This window comes from Nerophis ophidion, linkage group LG20, assembly GCF_033978795.1.
Source record: "Nerophis ophidion isolate RoL-2023_Sa linkage group LG20, RoL_Noph_v1.0, whole genome shotgun sequence".
In the NCBI taxonomy this organism is placed as follows: domain Eukaryota; kingdom Metazoa; phylum Chordata; class Actinopteri; order Syngnathiformes; family Syngnathidae; genus Nerophis; species Nerophis ophidion.
The window spans coordinates 20455999-20477338 of record NC_084630.1 but is presented as its reverse complement, the minus strand read 5'-3'; the positions used below and the strand labels follow the sequence as shown (position 1 = coordinate 20477338).

The 21340-nt window shown below is 39.5% G+C and overlaps 1 protein-coding gene across 9 annotated transcripts in view; it reads right to left on the bottom strand.

Moving 5' to 3' along the window:
- The window catches only part of pecam1b (platelet and endothelial cell adhesion molecule 1b), a 117315-nt gene that overhangs the window by 85373 nt on the left and 10602 nt on the right, over window positions 1–21340 (bottom strand). For 4 of the 9 annotated variants that reach the window (XR_009803123.1, XM_061880684.1, XM_061880683.1 and 1 more), the window contains exons 1-2: window positions 20327–20594; window positions 20213–20248 (exon numbers count right to left, since the gene is read on the bottom strand). The exons of 1 other annotated variant lie outside the window; for it this stretch is intronic. Coding sequence is in view for 7 of the 8 variants with exons in the window: in XM_061880684.1 (XP_061736668.1) it covers window positions 20213–20248; window positions 20327–20372 (82 nt within the window). In the remaining variant the exon portion in view is untranslated. Of the gene's footprint in view, window positions 1–20212; window positions 20249–20326; window positions 20598–21340 lie in introns of those variants that run through there. 4 more of the 9 variants (XM_061880678.1, XM_061880681.1, XM_061880679.1 and 1 more) reach the window with 3 other exon arrangements.

Sequence of the window (21340 nt, the reverse complement as noted above, 5' to 3'; positions counted from 1 at the left end):
AAAATATGGCATGTGATCTTACTAACATAGAAAATAATCGATTGCTACTTTCCACGTTGCTACTTTGCAATGTGGAACCCTAGTACCGGTAGTTCTGTTGCTGTTGTCTTTTCACTCTGCTTTGTGGTACCAATGCAGTCAACAATACAACACATGTCTATACAGATACATTTTTCAAAAAAATGACCACTTTGTTAAACTTTATGTCAGCTAAAAGCAGTCAACATCGACTTAGGCAGGCACTTTTTACTAATACGTACAGAATGGCTCGAACAGGGGTAGGGAACCTATGGCTCTGGAGCCAGATGTGGCTCTTTTGATGACTGAATTTGGCTCTCGGATAAATCTGAGCTGACATTGCTTAACACGATAAGTAATGAATAATTCCACTTGTAATCACAGTGTTAAAAATAACGTTCAAAATATAAAATCATTCTCATGCATTTTGAAGCCATCCATCCGTTTTTCTACCGCACCTGTTCAAGAAGTTGCGTTAATGGTAAGAAGTTATGTATTTAATATTGGTGTGGGGCTTGCCCTCCTGAGGGTTCTTCAGACCCCCAAGCACCGACATGAGAGCCTGTTTCAGGGTTACAATATTGTTTTATTTTTCAATAAGTCTCTCAGTTGCTTCCTAGCAATTGTCTTTTCCTCTTTCATTCTCGCTCGCGCTCTGGCTCCAGCCTCCACCCCATCTCTCCTCCTGGCTGCTGCTTATAACAGAGCGACAGGTGATTAGATAACAAGGCCCAGGTGGGCCTTCTACGCATCTGTTGCTGATTTCGAAGCCGATCCTGGCAACACCCCGTTTCGCTGCAGGCCCGCAGGCCACACCCCCTCCACAGTTAGCTTCAGAATAACAATGTTATTACAAAGAATAAGAGCCCTATTATACTCTAGAAATGTTGGTCTTACTTAAAAATCCTCATATTTAGTTGTTCAGTGTTGAACATTTTTTTATATGGCTCTTACGGAAATACATTTTAAAATATTTGGATTCTTGGCTCTCTCAGCCCAAAAGGTTCCCGACCCCTGGGCTAGAACTTAAATCATTGGTCCTTATTGACAGCTTCTTGAAAAATCTGACCGACTTAATAAGGTCCTACTGTTTCAACAGCATGTACCATTCAAAAAAACGGCAAAGAAAGTAAGAACCTGGATTTGAAATGAAATGATTGAAAACATAATTTGGGTTTTGAAAATGTCAAATATCTCTGAACCTTTAGATCAGGGGTGTCAAACTCAAATATAGAGTGGGCCAAAATTTAAAACTGAACAAAGCCGCGGGCCAAGGTTGAACAAATTAACCTTTTAATAGGGACCCAAACAAGTTTTGCATTGAATATTGAACAAGCAAGGCTTAAATAGGGCAGCGCGGTGGAACAGGGGTTAGTGCATCTGCCTCACAATGCGAAGGTCCTGAGTAATCCTGGGTTCAATCCCGGGCTCGGGATCTTTCTGTGTGGAGTTTGCATGTTCTCCCCCGTGACTGCGTGGGTTCCCTCCGGGTACTCCGGCTTCCTCCCACGGAACAAGCAGAGCTTATATAACATAATAGTGCAAAATCAACTTACGAAAAAACATCAGTGGTATATTAAATAAAATGTAATTAAAAAAATTAATGCCTCTTTTCTATTTGCTGAGGTAAATATCAACATTAACTTTTTCCGCATGCTAATAAATTTGAAAAAAAAAATGAGGTGGGTGGGGTTTGGTGGTAGCGGGGGATGTATATTGTAGCATTCCGGAAGAGTTAGTGCTGCAAAGGTTTCTGGGTATTTGTTCTGGTGTGTTTATGTTGCGTTACGGTGCGGGTGTTCCCCCGAAATGTGTTTTGTCATTCTTGTTTGGTGTGGGTTCACAGTGTGGCGCATATTTTTTAACACTGTTATAGTTGTTTATACGGCCACCCTCAGTGGGACCTGTATGGCTGTTGACCAAGTATGCGTGGTATTCGCATATGTGCGTGTGAAAGCCGCATATATTATGAGACTTGGCCAGCACGCTGTTTATATGGAGGAAAAGAGGATGTGAAGACATGTTGTAGAGAACGCTAAAGGCAGTGCCTTTAAGGCACGCTCCCAATATTGTTGTCCGAGTGGAAATCGGGAGAATGGTTGCCCAGGGAGATTTTCGGGAAGGGCACTAAACTTCGGGAGTCTCCCGGGAAAATCGGGAGGGTTGGCAAGTATGAGTAGCGGTGAATGTGGTGTTACCGGCGGGCCAGCTCTAATGTTAATTTGATATTGCCTCAAGGGCCAAATTAAATTACACGGTGGGCCAATTTTGGCCTGCGGGCCAGAGTTTGACACCCATGCTTTAGATGATTGGTGAAATCCCTAAATTCCTTGCAATAGCTGGTTGAAAAATATTGTTCTTAAACTGTTGGACAGTTTGCTCGGGCATTTGTTGACAAAGTGGTGACCCTCGCCCCGTCCTTGTTCGTGAATGACTGAGCATTCCATGGAAGCTGCTTTTATACCCAATCAATAGGACTTTTCACCTGTGGGATGTTCCAAATAAGCGTTTGATGAGCATTCCTCAAATTTCTCAGTCTTTTTTGCCACTTGTGCCAGCTTTTTTAAAATATGTTGCAGGCATCAAATTCCAAATGAGCTAATATTTGCAAAAAAAATACGTTTTCCAGTTCGAATGTTAAGTATTTTGTCTTTGCAGTCTATTTACTTGAATATAAGTTGAAAAGGATTTGCAAATCATTGTATTCTGTTTTTATTTAACATTTACACAACGTGACAACTTCACTGCTTTTGGGTTTTGTTAAACAAAAACATTATACACATTAAAAATATTACAAGGAATGATTAGGATCATCCCTTGTAAACTTAATTAAAATTTATATTTGAACTTTACTAATTCTCACTCTAAGTCTACATTACAGGGCTTCATAAAAAACTTGCTTTAAAAGTATGAATCAAGCCAATATTTAAGTATTTATTTTTGTTTAAAAAAAAAAGTAAGAAAATAACATATTCAGATACATTTTAAATAATGAAATTGCATGTAGTGTGTGTATTCTTTTCTGTCAAAATCAAAAGTTGAATACTTTTAGCAAGAACATTCCTAGCTGTTTTACATAAAATAATATAGCGGACCAAATATGGCCCCCAAGCCTTGGGTTTGACACGTGTCCCGTAAATAACAAAAAAAAATAGTGATATAAAAATATACTAAAATATAATAATACAGTACACAGAAAAACAAACATTTGTGATGACAAATGACATATCACACTTTTTTTTGTCACAATTCACCTTTTGTACAAACCCCGTTTCCATATGAGTTGGGAAATTGTGTTAGATGTAAATATAAACAGAATACAATGATTTGCAAATAATTTTCAACCCATATTCAGTTGAATATGCTACAAAGACAACATATTTGATGTTCAAACTGATAAAAAAAATTTTTTTTTCAAATAATCATTAACTTTAGAATTTGTTGCCAGCAACACGTGACAAAGAAGTTGGGAAAGGTGGCAATGAATACTGATAAAGTTGAGGAATGCTCATCAAATACTTATTTGGAACATCCCACAGGTGTGCAGGCTAATTAGGAACAGGTGGGTGCCATGATTGGGTATAAAAACAGCTTCCCAAAAAATGCTCAGTCTTTCACAAGAAAGGATGGGGCGAGGTACACCCCTTTGTCCACAACTGTGTGAGCAAATAGTCAAACAGTTTAAGAACAACGTTTCTCAAAGTACAATTGCAAGAAATTTAGGGATTTCAACATCTATGCTCCATAATATCATCGAAAGGTTCAGAGAATATGGAGAAATCACTCCAGGTAAGCGGCATGACCGGAAACCAACATTGAATGACCGTGACCTTTGATCCCTCAGACGGCACTGTATCAAAAACCGACATCAATCTCTAAAGGATATCACCACATTGGCTCAGGAACACTTCAGAAAACCACTGTCACTAAATACAGTTTGTCGCTACATCTGTAAGTGCAAGTTAAAGCTCTACTATGCAAAGCGAAAGCCATTTATCAACAACATCCAGAAACGCCGCCGGCTTCTCTGGGCCAGAGCTCATCTAAGATGGACTAATGCAAAGTGAAGAAGTGTTCTGTGGTCTGATGAGTCCACATTTCAAATTGTTTTTGGAAATATTCGACATTGTGTCATCCGAAGCAAAGGGGAAGTCAACCATCCAGACTGTTTTCGACGCAAAGTTCAAAAGCCAGCATCTGTGATGGTATGGGGGTGCATTAGTGCCCAAGGCATGGGTAACTTACACATCTGTGAAGGCACATTTAATGCTGAAAGGTACATACAGGTTTTGGAACAACAAATGCTGCCATCTAAGCGCCGTCTTTTTCACAGACGCCCCTGCTTATTTCAGCAAGACAATGCCAAGCCATATTCAGCACGTGTTACAACAGCGTGGCTTCGTAAAAAAAGAGTTTGGGTACTTTCCTGGCCTGCCTGCAGTCCGGACATGTCTCCCATGGAAAATGTGTGGCGCATTATGAAGCGTAAAATATGACAGCGGAGACCCCGGACTGTTGAACGACTGAAGCTCTACATAAAACAAGAATAGGAAATAATTCCATTTTCAAAGGTTCAACAATTAGTTTCCTCAGTTCCCAAATGTTTATTGAGTGTTGTTAAAGGAAAAGGTGATGTAACACAGTGGTGAACATGCCCTTTCCCAACTAGTTTGGCACGTGTTGCAACCATGAAATTTTATGTTAATTATTATTTGCAAAAAAAAGTTTGAAGATCAAGTATGTTGTCTTTGTAGCAATATGGGTTAAACATGATTTGCAAATCATTGTATTCTGTTTATATTTACATCTAACACAAGTCCCCAACTCATATGGAAACGGGGTTTGTATAACAGAGTACACTCCGGCTCTCCCCTTAAAAAGGGGGAACGTTTTCACACACACAGTGAAATGCTTCCAGCTCTCAGATAATTTCTGTTCTGTAGAAAACGGTCCGTATCCAATGGCAGGAAAAAGCATATATCCTTCAGCCATTGCATGAATGATGGGGTCTAGTCTGATATCCAGTGGGAAAGAATAAACCTATGGGCAGGTAAAATGGTGAATGCTATGGCTTTTGTTTAATGTTCATTAAACTTGCAATGTGCTGGGGTTATGCCAAGAAACGCAATTTTAATACCGACTGTTAAATCTTGTCCAGAAATTTGAGAGAGCTGAGAAAAATGTGCTTCCAGGAGTGGTCGAGGGCAGGGGAAGACCACATCATGTGACCCACAGGCAGGGTCCAGCTCAGGGTCAATGTTTGCCATTTTTTCCCTTGTGTAAGGGAGGCAGTGATCACTTTGAACTGGATTATAGTGTGTCAAACACCGGGAGGAAGGATGAATACGAGTCAGGCAGGATTTCCACTCCTCACTAGACTAACACCAATGTATTTTTCCCAGGCAGATTTGGACTTCTTCCATTAAATACTATATTTTTCAAATGATAAGGCGTACTTAAAATCCTTCCATGTTCTCAAAACTCGACAGTTTGGTTTAGTTTATTAAGGATTTTCATTAGTCAACACCGGAGTAGAGACTATTCTTCCCCGGGGTCCAGGCAAAAAAACATCACACAATCACAAAACAAAAAGTTTACAATGAAGTACGACCTGATCAAAAATAAAATGTTGCAATACAAAAATAGCAACAACAAAGAACCCAAAAAAAACAATAACTTTGAGTTTCTATAATAATGTACCAAAATAAAAAAAATTAAAAATTAAAAATAAATAAATAAAAAAAATTAAATGTATATATATATATATATATATATATATATATATATATATATATATATATTTTTTTTTTTTTTTTTTTTTTTTTTTTCATTTTTTTTTTTTCATTTTATTTATTTTTTTTTTTTTTTCAAATATAAAACAAATAAGCAATGGCCTAAAACAGTGGTCCCCAACCACCGGGCAGCGGCATGGTACCGGGCCGCAGAAGAATTTTTTATTAATTTTTATTTAAAAAAAAAACAAATATGAATATATATATATATATATATATATTTTTTTTTTTTAAATTAAATCAACATAAAAAACACAATATACACTTACAATTAGTGCACCAACCACAAAAACCTCCCTTTTTCATGACAAAAACGTCCCTTTTACATGACAAAGAAAAAAAAAAAGAAAAAAAAAGGACCCCCCCCACCGGGCCGCGGGACAAATTATTAAGCGTTGAAAAAAGTCCGCGGATGCAAAAAGGTTGGGGACCACTGGCCTAAAATACCCACATTAGTGTACCGAAAACAAACAATAAGTGACGAAAAAGTACCATCCATCCATTTTCTACTACTTGTCCCATAATCAATAAAATAGTCAATAATAAATAAAACCAGTCATGACATTAGGTACATTCTAGAACAGGCCTGGGCAATTATTTTGACTCGGGGGCCACATTTAGAGAAAAAAATGTATGTCTATTTTTAGGAACAACAACACAAATCTTCACAATAATGTCCGATTGAATGCTAAAAACCTTATGAGAGACCGCCTTAAAAAACATAGTGGAATTTTTAAATTTTTCTATTAGGGATAAAACACTGAATATTGACAACATGTATGTCACGCCCCCTTTCCATCGACATATTTTACAATTAAGTGAAACGCAACAAAAATGCAACAAACAGTGAAATATGAACGCGAAGTATACACAAACTCACCTACAGTCTGATATTTGCTGAATTTCCCCCGGGGACCAATAAAGTACTTTCTATTTTATTCTATATATAACTAAGCTTTAGAACTTTGTTGTGAAAATCTCCTTCTGTTGTCTGTGGAAACGCTCCCCGCCCACACTGCTTGGTGCCTCGTCTGAGCTGCTGTGACGTAGATGACCATAGTAACTCATTAGATGACCATAGTAACTAATTAGATGACCATGGTAACTAATTAAATGACCATAGTAACTAATTAGATGACCATGGTAACTAATTAGATGACCATAGTAACTCATTAGATGACCATAGTAACTAATTAGATGACCATAGTAACTAATTAGATGACCATAGTAACTAATGAGATGACCATAGTAACTGGTATATCATCCATAAATGCAGATTATTGCACATTATGATGGCAGCTACACTTTCCATCTTAAAGATTAAAAAAATATATATATTCGGGAATGTCCAGCGGGACAGATTGAAAAGATCAACGGGACGCATGTGGCCCCCAGGCCTTAACTTGCCCAGGTCTGATCTAGAATAATCTCTTTTTGCACCACTTCTCCTCTTAGTCTATTCTTAAAACCCACTATGCTGATGACAGTGCGCCTTATAACCAGAGGTGGGTAGTAACGCGCTACATTTACTCCGTTACATCTACTTGAGTAACTTTTGGGATAAATTGTACTTCTAAGAGTAGTTTTTGTGCAACATACTTTTACTTTTACTTTAGTATATTTATAGAGAAGAAACGCTACTTTTACTCCGCTCCATTTATCTACATTCAGCTCGCTACTCGCTACTTTTTCTTAATCGATCTGTTAATGCACGCTTTGTATGTTTTGGTTTGTCACAGAGCTTCAAAGTAGGATCTACGCATGCCTGCGTTTCACCAATCACATGCAGTCACTGGTGACGTTGGACCAATCAAACAGAGCCAGGCGGTCACATGACCGTCACAGTAAAACCTGACTTAAACAAGTTGAAAAACTTATTGGGGTGTTACCATTTAGTGGTCAACTGTACGGAATATGTACTGTACTGTGCAATCTACTAATAGAAGTTTCAATCAATCAAAAATGTAAAGGAAAAAAAGACACTTTTTATTTCAACCGTACTTCCCGTCGAAAGCCTAAAGACTGATTGCACAGTTCCTGTCTTCACAATAAAAGCCCCGCTCCATCGCGCCTACGCTAACAAAATAAGAGTCTTTGAAAGCTAGCGCAAAAAAGCTAGTAAGCTACGGAGTTTGCCGCCAATGTATTTCTTGTAAAGTGTATAAAAACAAATATGGAAGCTGGACAAATAAGATGCCAAAAACCAACGACTTTCATGTGGTATAAGACCAGGGGTCGGGAACCTTTTTGGCTGAGAGAGCCATGAAAGCCAAATATTTCAAAATGTATTTCAGTGAGAGCCATATCATATTTTTTTAACACTGAATACAACTAAATGTGCGCGTTTTTAAGTAAGATCAACATTTTTAAAGTATAATAAGTCTCTTATTCTTTTTAATAACATTGTTATTCTGAAGCTAACCAATAATAAATCAAATGTCATGTCTGTTGATCATGTTTTTGTTTGGCCATGTGCTGTTTGTCCTTTGGACTCTTTAAGTTCCGTTTTTTTCCACTCCCTTCTCTTGTTTCCTTAGTTACTCATTTTTTCCACCTGTCTCTGGTGGACAAAATGCCCGCTCACCTGCTTCCCGAGCACTAATCAGAGGCAGTATTTAAGCTCGTCTTTGCCAGTCAGTCGCCCTGGTGTCAATGTGATCTTTTCTTGTTCTGTGCTGACTTGTTTCATGCCTTGCCATAGTTTCGTGTTTCATGCCATGCCAAGTAAGTTTTGTGTGATTTATGTTCATAGTCTGTTTATGCGTTAGCTTTGTTCCTTAGCCCAAGTTGTGCCTCCACTGTGAGCGATTTTTGTTTGTATCTTTTTTTAGTTTAAATTAAATCATGTTTTTACCTTATATTCTTGTCTTCATGAAAGATAGGAATCTGTATGTTGAACATGCATGTATATTCATTAAAACACCTTTAACATGTGAACAGAAACGGCAAAACAAATAAATATAAATTATATACTTTAATGTATATATATATATATATATATATATATATATATATATATATATATATATATATATATATATATATATATATATATATATATATATATATATATATATATGTATATATATATATAGTGGGGCAACAAATATTTAGTCAGCCAGCAATTGTGCAAGTTCTCCCACTTAAAATGATGACAGAGGTCTGTAATTTTCATCATAGGTACACTTCAACTGTGAGAGACAGAATGTGGGAACAAAAAAATCCAGGAATTCATATTGTAGGAATTTTAAAAAATGTATTTGTAAATTATGGTGGAAAATAAGTATTTGGTTAACCATTCAAAGCTCTCACTGATGAAAGGAGGTTTTGGCTCAAAATCTCACGATACATGGCCCCATTCATTCTTTCCTTAACATGGATCAATCGTCCTGTCCCCTTAGCAGAAAAACAGCCCCAAAGCATGATGTTTCCACCCCCATGCTTCATAGTAGGTATGGTGTTCTTGGGATGCAACTCAGTCTTCTTCTTCCCCCAAACACGGCGAGTTGAGTTTTACCAAAAAGTTCTATTTTGGTTTCATCTGACCAAATGACATTCTCTCAATCCTCTGCTGTATCATCCATGTGCTCTCTGGCAAACTTCAGACAGGCCTGGACATGCACTGGCTTAAGCAGGGGGACACGTCTGGCACTGCAGGATTTGATTTCCTGTCGGCGTAGTGTGTTACTGATGGTAACCTTTGTTACTTTTGTCCCAGCTCTCTGCAGGTCATTCACCAGGTCCCCCCGTGTGTTTCTGGAGTTTTTGCTCACCGTTTACATGATCATTTTGATGCCACGGGACGAGATCTTGCGTGGAGCCCCAGATCAAGGGAGATCATCAGTGGTCTTGTATGTCTTCCATTTTCTGATAATTGCTCCCACAGTTTATTTTTTCACACCAAGCTTCTCGCCTATTGTAGATTCACTCTTCCCAGTCTGGTGCAGGTCTACAATTATTTTCCTGGTGTCCTTCGATAGCTCTTTGGTCTTGGCCATAGTGGAGTTTGGAGTCTGACTGTTTGAGGCTGTGGACAGGTGTCTTTTATACAGATAACGAGTTCAAACAAGTGCCATTAATACAGGTAACGAGTGGAGGAAAGAAGAGCTTCTTAAAGAAGAAGTTACAGGTCTGTGAGAGCCAGAGATCTTCCCTGTTTGAAGCGACCAAATACTCATTTTCCACCATAATTTACAAATAAATTCTTTAAAATTCCTACAATGTGAATTCCTGGATTTTTTTTTTCATATTCTGTCTCTCACAGTTGAAGTGTACCTATGATGAAAATTACAGACCTCTGTCATCTTTTTAAGTGGGAGAACTTGCACAATCGTTGGCTGACTAAATACTTTTTGCCCCACTGTGTGTGTGTGTGTGTATATATATATATATATATATATATATATATATATATATATATATATATATATATATATATATATATATATATATATATATATATATATATATACACAGTGGGGCAAAAAACTATTTTAAGGGGGGCGGGGTTTCCCCCATAAGCGGTCCTACTGGGGTGAGTTTTTCCTTGCCCTTATGTGGGCTCTGTATCGCGGATGTCGTTGTGGCTTGTGCAGCCCTTTGAGACACTTGTGATTTAGGGCAATATAAATAAACATTGATTGATTGATTTATTTGAATATTGCTTTTAATATTGTTGTGCAGCACTTTGGAAACATTTATGTTGTTTAAATGTGCTACACAAATAAAGTGGATTGGATTGAATAATAGAGAATTTAGGTCAGACGGGTTTTCACGGGACACATTTCCGTTTTTGCGCTAGTGAGCCCCGGATGAGGAGATGCTGCTCCGGTATTGATTGAAGTAAAGTCTGAATATCATCAAAACAAGTTAGCGCCATCTTTGACACTTTTTACACTCCTGTCCTTGCACGCTACACCGCTACAACAAAGAGAAGACGCTGTCGAAGGTGAGCCACATGAATAAGACCGCCCACAAAATATTTGCAAATAAAAACCATATCGCCTGACATATAGAAGTCATTTGGGGAATGTTCAGCTCTGTATTTTGGAGTTAGTTTGGTAGTTTGAGAGCACAGAAATTACTCCAGAAGGGTGCGGTGCGCGCATGCCATAATTACGATGGTCAGATGGATAAAGAAGAACAGATAGCAGTGTCATTAGTTCACAATTTTAACGGTCTGCCTGGACGGACCCAAGTACCAATGACCCAGGACCCATAAGTCCTGAAAATGTACGCATGTCCGCCGCTGTAGTCCTTGAGAATGCCATAGTCGATACACTTTTTCACTGTTACTAAAAACAAACAAGGGTGCAAAAATACAGGAACTAAGGGAGTCCAAAAACTAACAGAATATAACAAAAACTTGATCCGGATCAGGAATCTGAGAATATGCGCGCTTCCGTAGTCGATAAGCTTCTTATTTTTCTCTATCTTCTTGTTATGGGACATTCGTTCTCTGCTTTTGCCATTTCTAATACAAAGTAGTGTAAAGTTCTTACTTATATCTTACTATGGAAGCCCTAAAAACTACCGGTGTAGTGAGTTGACATTATTCACCCAAGGAACTTCAGTTATTAGAGAGGTCCGGATTAGACCGTTTTTTTACGGGACACATTATTGCAGTAGTGAGCCACGGATGAGGAGATGCTGCTCCGTTATTGATTGAAGTAAAGTCTGATTGTCATTAAAACAGTTAGCGTCATCTTTTGACACTTCTTCCACTCCCATCCTTGCACGCTACACCGCTACAACAAAAATGACGGGGAAAAGAAGAAATGGAGGCACGGAAATAAGACCGCCCACAAAACGGCGTATCCTGATCTGTAAAATATCATCCATGCAACATTTTGAGCAAAGAACCACAATCACATGTTATGCAGACCACAAGGAAGTGTTTTACATTTAGAAAAAAATCATAATGACTCCTTTAATGAGTCTTATAAACCAGTGCGCCTTTTGTTTGAAAGAAGATTTTAATAGACCATTCATCGGCAGTGCATCTTATAATCCGGTGCGCCCTATGGTCCAGAAAATATGGCAGGTTTAATTTTTTAGCATCGACTTGTACAAAACGGAGGCACGTTTTTTTCCCTGAATGGGTCTTTGCCTACAACAGGGGTCGGCAATCCAAAATGTTGAAAGAGCCACATTGGACCAAAAATACAAAAACAAATCCCTCTGGAGCCGCAAAAAATCCAAAACCATATTACACACAGATAGTTTGTCATGAGATATAAATTGTATTGAGAGGACTTAAAGGAAACTAAATAAGCTCAAATATAGCTACAAATGAGGCATAATGATGCAATATGTACATACAGCTAGCCTAACTAGCATGTTAGCATCGATTAGCTTGCAGTCATGCAGTGACCAAAAATGTCTGATTGTCACTCCACACAAGTCAATAACATCAACAAAACTCACGTTTGTGCATTCATGCACAAAATTAAAAGTTTGGTCGACAAAATGAGACAGAAAAAGAATGGCCCTAAAACACGTCTTAGAAAATCGGAGAAAGTTGCACATGTAAACCAACTACGGTGAGTTCAGGGACCGCCAAAATTAGTAGGACAAAACGGCGCTCGCCAAATACTCGAATCAGTGAAGCATGTTTAATATAAACAATGTACTTTATTACAATTAGGGAGGTTTGTGTCATGTTTGTCCTCCTCAACCATATTAAAACAAAAAATATGTTTGTTTTTTTCCATTTTTCATATATTTTTGCAAAAAGCTCCAGAGAGCCACTGGGGCGGCGCTAAAGAGCCGTGGGTTGCCGACTCCCGGCCTACAATAGCCTCCACTTGGTTCTGTGGCGGTAAATAGAGGAATGAAGGGGACGGTTTTTGTAAAACTAGGAGGTTGAGGGTACTTAAACTTGTGTAGCACGAGTATTGTGTTCTCGGAGTGAACGGTTAAAAGAACTAAAACCTGTCGTCTGAGAAAAGTTGACTGAAGAATTTTAAAGCTTTATTGAGCCAAATTTTGGGAAGGTTTTCTCTTTGCCGTTTCGTCCTTCAGATGACAAGGCAGGGCAGCACGGTGACACCGGGTTTTGTGTGTGTGCCTCACAATAAGAAGGTCCTGGGTTCGATCCCCAAGCTCGGGGCACTAGTGTGTGAATGTGAGTGTGAATGTTGTCTATCTGTGTTGGCCCTGCGATGATGTGGCAACTTGTCCGGGGTGTACCCCGCCTTCCGCTCTACTACAACTGGGATAGGCGCCAGCCCACCCGCGACCCAAAGAGGGACAAGCGGTATAAAATGGATGGCTCACAAGGCAGTGGAAAGGTCAACAAAAGGTATTGGGTCGGAGGTCTTTCCCTCATATCCATGTTTCCATTGTGATAGTCTGGCAACATTTGCTGACCAATAGTGGAATTTAATATTGGGTAGTCCGAGTCCACTTGCTTCTTTTAGCATCTCTAAATACATTTACTGCAGTCCAGCTTTAGTTATCGTATTTTCCGGACCATAGGGCGCACCTGATTATAAAGTGCACTGCCTATTCAGGTCTATTCTCATTAAAGGAGTCATATTATTATTGGAGATGTCCGATAATGGCTTTTTTTAACCGATATCCCAATATTGTCCAACTCTTAATTACCGATTCCGATATCAACCGATACCGTTATAAACAGTCGTGGAATTAACACATTATTATGCCTACTTTTGTTGTGATGCCCCTTTGGATGCATTTAAATAAATCAACACAAGTTATGGAAAAACATGCCAACATGGCACTGCCATATTTATTATTGAAGTCACAAAGTGCGTTATTTTTTTTTTAACATGCCTCAAAACAGCAGCTTGGAATTTGGGATATGCTCTCCCTGAGAGAGCAGCAGGAGGTTGAGGTGGGTGAAGAGTTAGTGCTGCAAGGGATTCTGGGTATTTGTCCTGTTGTGTTTATGTTGTGTTACGGTGCGGATGCCATCCATCCATCCATCTTCCTCCGCTTATCCGAAGTCGGGTCGCGGGGGCAACAGCCTAAGCAGGGAAACCCAGACTTCCCTTTCCCCAGCCACTTCGTCTACCTCTTACCAGGGGATCCCGAGGCGTTCCCAGGCCAGCCGGGAGACATAGTCTTCCCAACGTGTCCTGGGTCTTCCCCGTGGTCTCCTACCGGTTGGACGTGCCCTAAACACCTCCTTTGGGAGGCGTTCGGGTGGCATCCTGACCAGATGCCCGAACCACCTCATCTGGCTTCTCTCGATGTGGAGGAGCAGCGGCTTTACTTTGAGCTCCTCCCGGATGGCAGAGCTTCTCACCCTATCTCTAAGGGAGAGCCCCGCCACACGGCGGAGGAAACTCATTTGGGCCGCTTGTACCCGTGATCTTATCCTTTCGGTTATGACCCAAAGCTCATGACCATAGGTGAGGATAGGAACATAGATCGACCGGTAAACTGAGAGCTTTGCCTTCCGGCTCAGCTCCTTCTTCACAACGTCCGCATTACTGAAGACGCCGCACCAATCCGCCTGTCGATCTCACGATCCACTCTTCCCTCACTCGTGAACAAGACTCCTAGGTACTTGAACTCCTCCACTTGGGGCAGGGTCTCCTCCCCAACCCCGGTGCGGATGTTCTCCCGAAATGTGTTTGTCATTGTTGTTTGGTGTGGGTTCACATATTTGTAACAGTGTTAAAGTTGTTTATACGGCCACCCTCAGTGTGACCAGTATGGCTGTTGACCAAGTATGCTTGGCATTCACTTGTGTGTGTGAAAAACTGCATATATTATGTGATTGGGCCGGCACGCAAAGGCCTTTAAGGTTGACTGATGCTCTGTACTTCTCCCTACGTCCTCACAGCGGCGTTTTAAAAATGTCATTGATTTTACTTTTTAAAACCGATACCGATAGTTTTGACTCCGATACCGATAATTTCTGATATCACTTTATAATGCATTGATCTGCCGATAATATATGCAGTCCGATAGTATCGGACATTCCTAGTTAGAATAAATCTATACAGATTGTGCACAACTAAGACTCCTTATGTTTTGTGCCACCTCTTGATATCTCCATTAACTTATTATTTAAAGTGTGCATCCGATCTAGATACATGGGTTACAGTTCCATCCACTAACATTATATTTTAAAACATTACAATTCGATGCAAACATTATATTTTAAAACATTACAATTTGATGCAAACGTAATCTTTTCATGGTAATTTTTTTTGTGTGTATCAATCAATCAATCAATGTTTATTTATATAGCCCTAAATCACAAATGTCTCAAAGGACTGTACATGTGTATCATATATCATGTCAGAACAATGGCATGTCCATCCATCCATCCATTTTCTACCGCTTATTCCCTTTTGGGGTTGCGGGGGGCGCTGGCGCCTATCTCAGCTACAATCGGGCGGAAGGCAGGGTACACCCTGGACAAGTCGCCACCTCATCGCAGGGCCACAATGGCATGTGTTTATTTTTTTATTTTTTTTAAATAGACACATACAAAAATTGTAGAGCTAATAACTTCAGTGCAATGCAATTAACTTTAAGAAAAGAAGATGTAAAAAAATAATAATACAACTTTTGGAAAAGTTACTTATTTTCTCAAGTCACAACAATTAAAACAGAGAAAAGCTGTGCATAGTGTGTAGAGAGGTGTTACAACACCACAGTAGTCCAACTACAGTATTAGAAACTGCCAAGTTACCATGGACTTACCAATGAAGATCTGTATTGGGTGGTCGCGTTTACATCGGTGTGCAGTAGTAGCGGGTGTTTTTCACACAGCTTTATGGCGGAAAATAAAAACCATATTGGCTGACACTTGAAGTCATTTGGGAAATGTTCAGCTCTGTATTTTGGAGTTAGTTTGGTAGTTTGAGAGCACAGAAATGACTCAAGAAGGGTGCGGTGCGCGCATGCCATAATTACGATAGTCAAATGGATAAAAAAGAACAGATAGCAGTATCATTATTTCACAATTTTAATGGTCTGCCTAGACGGACCCATGTACCCAGGACCCAAGACCCATAAGTCCTGAAAATGTTACTAAAAACAAACAAGGGTGCACAAAAACAGGAACTAAGGGAGTCCAAAAACTAACAGAATATAACAAAAACATGATCCGGAACATAAAACTAAAAATTTGCACGCTTCCATCGATAAGCTTCTTATTTTTCTCTATCTTCTTGTTATGGGACATTCATCCTCTGCTTTTGCCATTTCTCACATAAAGTAGTGTAAAGTTCTTACTTATATCTTACTATGGAAGCGCTAATAACTACCTTTGTAGTGAGTTGACATTATTCTTCCAAGGAACTTTAGTTATTAGAAGTCCGGATTAGACCGTTTTTCACGGGACACATTGTTGCACTAGTGAGGCACGGATGAGGAGATGCTGCCTCGTTATTGATTGAAGTAAAGTCTGAATGTTATTAAAACAAGCTAGCGCCATCTTTTGACACTTCTTCCACTCCTGTCCTTGCACGCTACACCGCTACAATAATGATGACGGGGAGAAGACGCTGTCAAAGGTAAATAAGACCGCCCACAAAACGGCGCATCCTAAAGCGATTTGAAGATGATGTGTAAAACATCATCCATGCAACATTTTGACCAAAGAACCACCATCACATGTTATTTAGACCACACGGAAGTGTTTTACATTTAAAAAAAAAATCATAATTTTCCCCCTTTAATGCGCCTTATAATCCGGTGCGCCTTTTGTATGAAAAAAGACCTGACTAAAACCGCTCATCAGCATTGCACCTTATAATCCGGTGCGCCCTATGGTCCAGAAAGTACGGTAACTGTTTTTAACGGTCCTTATCTCAATATATTATAAACGTAGTTACAAAGATTTACATTATATTATCCATATAATTAAATATTTTTAAATATTAGAGATGTCCGTCGGCTGATGAATGCTTTAAAATGTAATATCGGAAATTATCGGTATTGGTTTCAAAAAGTTAAATTTATGACTGAGTGGTACACGGACGTAGGGAGAAGTACAGAGCGCCAATAAACCTTAAAGGCACTGCCTTTGCGTGCCGGCCCAATCACAAATCATCTACGGCTTTTCACACAGACAAATGAATGCCTGCATACTTGGTTAACAGCCATACAGGTCACACTGAGGGTGGTCGTATAAACAACTTTGACACTGTTACAAATATGTGAACCCACACCAAACAAGAATGACAAACACATATCGGGAGAACATCCGCACCGTAACACAACATAAACACAACAGAACAAATACCAAGAAACCCTTGCAGCACTAACTCTTCCGTGACACGACAATATACACCCCACTATGCCCACCTCAACCTCCTCATGGAGAGCATGTCCGAAATTCTAAGCTGCTGATTTGAGGCATGTTCAAAAAAAAATAATGCACTTTGTGACTTCAATAATAAATCTGGCAGTGTCATGTTGGCATTTTTTTTCCATAACTTGAGTTGATTTATTCTGGAAAACCTTGTTACATTATTTAATGCATCCAACAAAATGAGGCATAATAATGTGTTTTTTCCACGACTGTATACATCGGTATCGGTTGATATCGGAATCGGTAATTAAGAGTTGGACAATGTCAGAATATCGGCAAAAAAGCCATTATTGGAAATCCTTATTAAATATATACATTTTTCTATGAGCGTACCTTGCCTTCCGCCCGAATGCAGCAGAGATAGGCTTCAGCAACGCCCTCGACCCCCAAAAGGGACAAGCGGTAGAAAATGGATGGATGGACGTATAATATCAGCATTTTTGCCTGTGTCCACACTTGACTTACAACGCCAGTCTCCCACCCTCGCTCTTCTATTTTTTTTTACCAGTAAACCAACAAAAAAAGCAGGAAAAAACCAGCAGGCTATTCAGAGCGGAGTAAACCGGCCGAGAGTGGGCGTCATTCAGGAGGCGCTGATGGAAAATGAGCATGGCAGGAGCACAATTGCTGGAAGGTAGACTATTCTTTAACAAAGCATCTGCGACAAAGAAGATTTAATGCAATAAAAAGCCATAAAACCTGATAAAGACTAAGTCGAATGTTCCATTTTTACGCTAACAAACTGTGACACATGTTCTCTTATAGTCCGCGGCTGTTACTTTTCCACCAATCCCATTGCTTTGATTAAAAAAAAATGGCTTTTACGCCCCCGCTGTGTTCCAATTATGGCTTTTTAAGGGGATGACAACAGATTTGAACTCATGCAAGCAAAAACAAAACATAATGTGTGTTAGACGGTCAGCAAGTACCGTATTTCCTTGAATTGCCGCCACGGCGCTAATTGATTTAAAACTTCCTGCACTTACCAAAGGCATGCGGTAAAAGTAAGCATGCGCTAATTATTCTAAAACCTCTTCTCACTCCGGCACTTACCAAAGGTATGCAGTAAAAAAAATGATTATGATGTAAGCTTGGACCTTAAATCCTACTGAAGAGCTCTTAATCTTCTTTCCTTTATGCGATTTTAATTTACCGGTACTGAAATCAGCCTCCTCCATTTTGAAAATGATGACAGGGGAAGTGTCACTCGTGACGTCACGAGTTTGACCAGGCGGTTATACTAAGCATGCGCTAATTATTTTGGGAAGAGAGTTTGACCCGGCAGTAATTCAAGTCAGGCGCATACTATATGCCCTCCGGCAATTCAAGGAAATACGGTAACTCTTAATGAAGACTTATTCCCAATGTACCCTGGTCCCTTGGGCAATATACCATATTGTTCGGATTATAAATCGCATTTTTTTTCATAGTTTGGCCGACTTATGTGTGAAATTATTAACACATTATCGTAAAATATCAAATAATATTATTCATCTAATTCGCGGAAGAGACGAAGATAATGTCAGCAATCGTCCCTCACACGTCAACCAATAAGAATTCGGCGGGGGAGGGTCATGGCAGGAGTGCATTGTGGGTCATGGGATCCTAACTGCTATATGCTATATGCTACTTCCGTAGCTATTAAAATGGATCATTTCATCGTTGGCGGTAACTTATAAAAACTGAGAAGGGCTGAACAAAAATGGCACAGAAAATGAAATCATGTACTGCAGATTACAAGCTGGACGTAGTGAAATATGCAGCAGAAAACGACAACAGGAAGCGGCGCATACCTTTGGATTTGGCAGAGTTGTTTGGATTTCATGGGATTTATGGATTAGAAGTGGGAGATTGTTTGGTAAAGGTATAGCATGTTCTATATGTTATAGTTATTTGAATGACTCTTACCATAATATGTTACGTTAATGTCAGAACGTGGGCTGTGATGGTTGTTTTCCCCAGAAGGCAAAGGAAAGTTGGCGCGGGCAAGACGTGAATGTTAGTACATATTTATTTATAACACTAGCAAACTACAAAAAAAGAAGCAAACAAAAGGCGCGCACAATGGCGGAGAAAAAACTTGACTAATAAAAACAAAAGGCTAGCACAAAAGCAGAACTATGGACAAAAAAACAAAAGACACTAATTGTGGCATTAATAAACAAAACTTACGTGGCATGACAAGACGCAATACTATGGATCGGCATGAGTGACAGAGGTAGCATGTCATGAAGTGGGTAAAGGTGACGTCGCCAAGCTGACTATCTGGCAACTACAGGTTTAAATAATGCCGTGGTGATTAGTGACAAGTGTGCAAGTGCAAAACGTGAGGACAGGTGAAAACTAATGGGTAGTCATGGAAACCAAACAAACAAGGAAGTGCAAAAACAGGAAACACTGGAGTCTTAAGCCAAACAGAACATAACTAAACAAAACATGATCACAAGACAGTTAACATAGCAGGCACCTTCTCCGTTGGTTATTTATGTCTCATATAACGTACACTTATTCAGCCTGTTATTCACTATTCTTTATTTATTTTAAATTGCCTTTCAAATGTCTATTCTTGGTGTTGGGTTTTATCAAATAAATTTCCCCCAAAAATGCGACTTATACTCCAGTGCGACTTATATATGTTTTTTTTCCTTCTTTATTATGCATTTTCGGCCGGTGCAAAGTATGCTCCGGAGCGATTTATAATCCGAAAAATACGGTAATTCTGAGAGTATTGCTACGTTGTTAGTAATAATATTAATGATAATAATATTACCTTACCAATCATCATTACACCCATGCTATGGAGATACAATAAGAAACAGACCTCACACACTTAATCCGTAAAAAAAAAACTAAGTCCATAAAATGTGTTCTTACGTTTGTTATTTTCTGTTTGTATTGCTTTCTTTTGAATTAACTTTGAGTAATCTGTTAATATGTTGTTCGGGGTTCCATTGAAATGATTGTGAGCAGGAACGATGACGTTTTGGCAATGACGAATCCACGGCAATGCGATTAAATCGGACTAACGTGGATATGTCGTTTTCTAGAAACAGGTTCATGGGGATCCTAAAAAAACATACGCATGCAAGTGTACGGTACTTACTGGACTGTGCGTCCGCCCCTCTCCATGGGTGAATGTCTTAAAGACGGAAAAAAAGCAGCTGATTAGAGACAAATCAATGACCTTCCTCTAACCAAAGAGATTAGAACATCTTACGGTTGCATATGAGCAAGGAAGTAAACACCGGTAGAAAGTAATCCATTGTGTCTGAGGAGCTCTCCAATGGTCCTACCAATGATCCTCATGGATCTCTGACTGATGAGTGTTGATTTGGGTTTGGGATGTGGTCGGTAGACGGGGTGGCACGAAGGTGGCGCCCTACCTCAGCCACTCAGTGACCAGAGGCATCGGTTATCACTCCGAGCAGCCGCGGCTTTGCTTAATTTGACAGGAAGTCAGTGTTGTTTCCTCAGGATGTCCACGCCGGCCCACTATTTGCTGCTGTGGAATGTTCTTTTATTCGTGTGTGTGTGTGTATGTGTGTGTGTGTGTGTGTGTGTGTGTGTGTGTGTGTGTGTGTGTGTGTGTGTGTGTGTGTGAGACAGTCCAAATTATGTTACAGTAGACAGGCCTTTAACCTCTTGGATTGGCCGTGAGTGGCTGACCAGGTAAAAAGAACGACACACATACATTGTTTCTGAAGCTAAGTGCTTTCCTGAAGTTTATCACTGACATAACTTTTCACTGACATACAGTCCCGGTCAAAAGTTTACATACACTTGTAAAGGACATAATGTCATGGCTGTTTTGAGTTTCCAATCATTTCTACAACTTGTGATTGGAGCACATACTTGTTGGTCACCAAAGAGAAACATTCATGAAGTTTGGTTCTTTTATGAATTAAATATGGGTCTACTGAAAATGTGAGCAAATCCGCTGGGTTAAAAGTAACTTTATCCTCAATGGCCGTTGCTATAGTTATTATCAATTGCGCTGAAGCTGTATATTTCTATCCATGCAAAGCTGGCAATCCAAAAGATGTCAAGACTCGGCCTGCTCACTGCCAAGGCCAAACATAGAGTACCGGGACGCTGACAAAGCAGAGACGGGGCAATATCACCAGCGTCAACACGTTTGCATTTTTGTATAATCATATATTGTGTCTAACTGGAGTTGTCGAGATTGCCCCCTTCCCTTAGCGACAGCTTCAGTGATGTAACCAGGGACCTC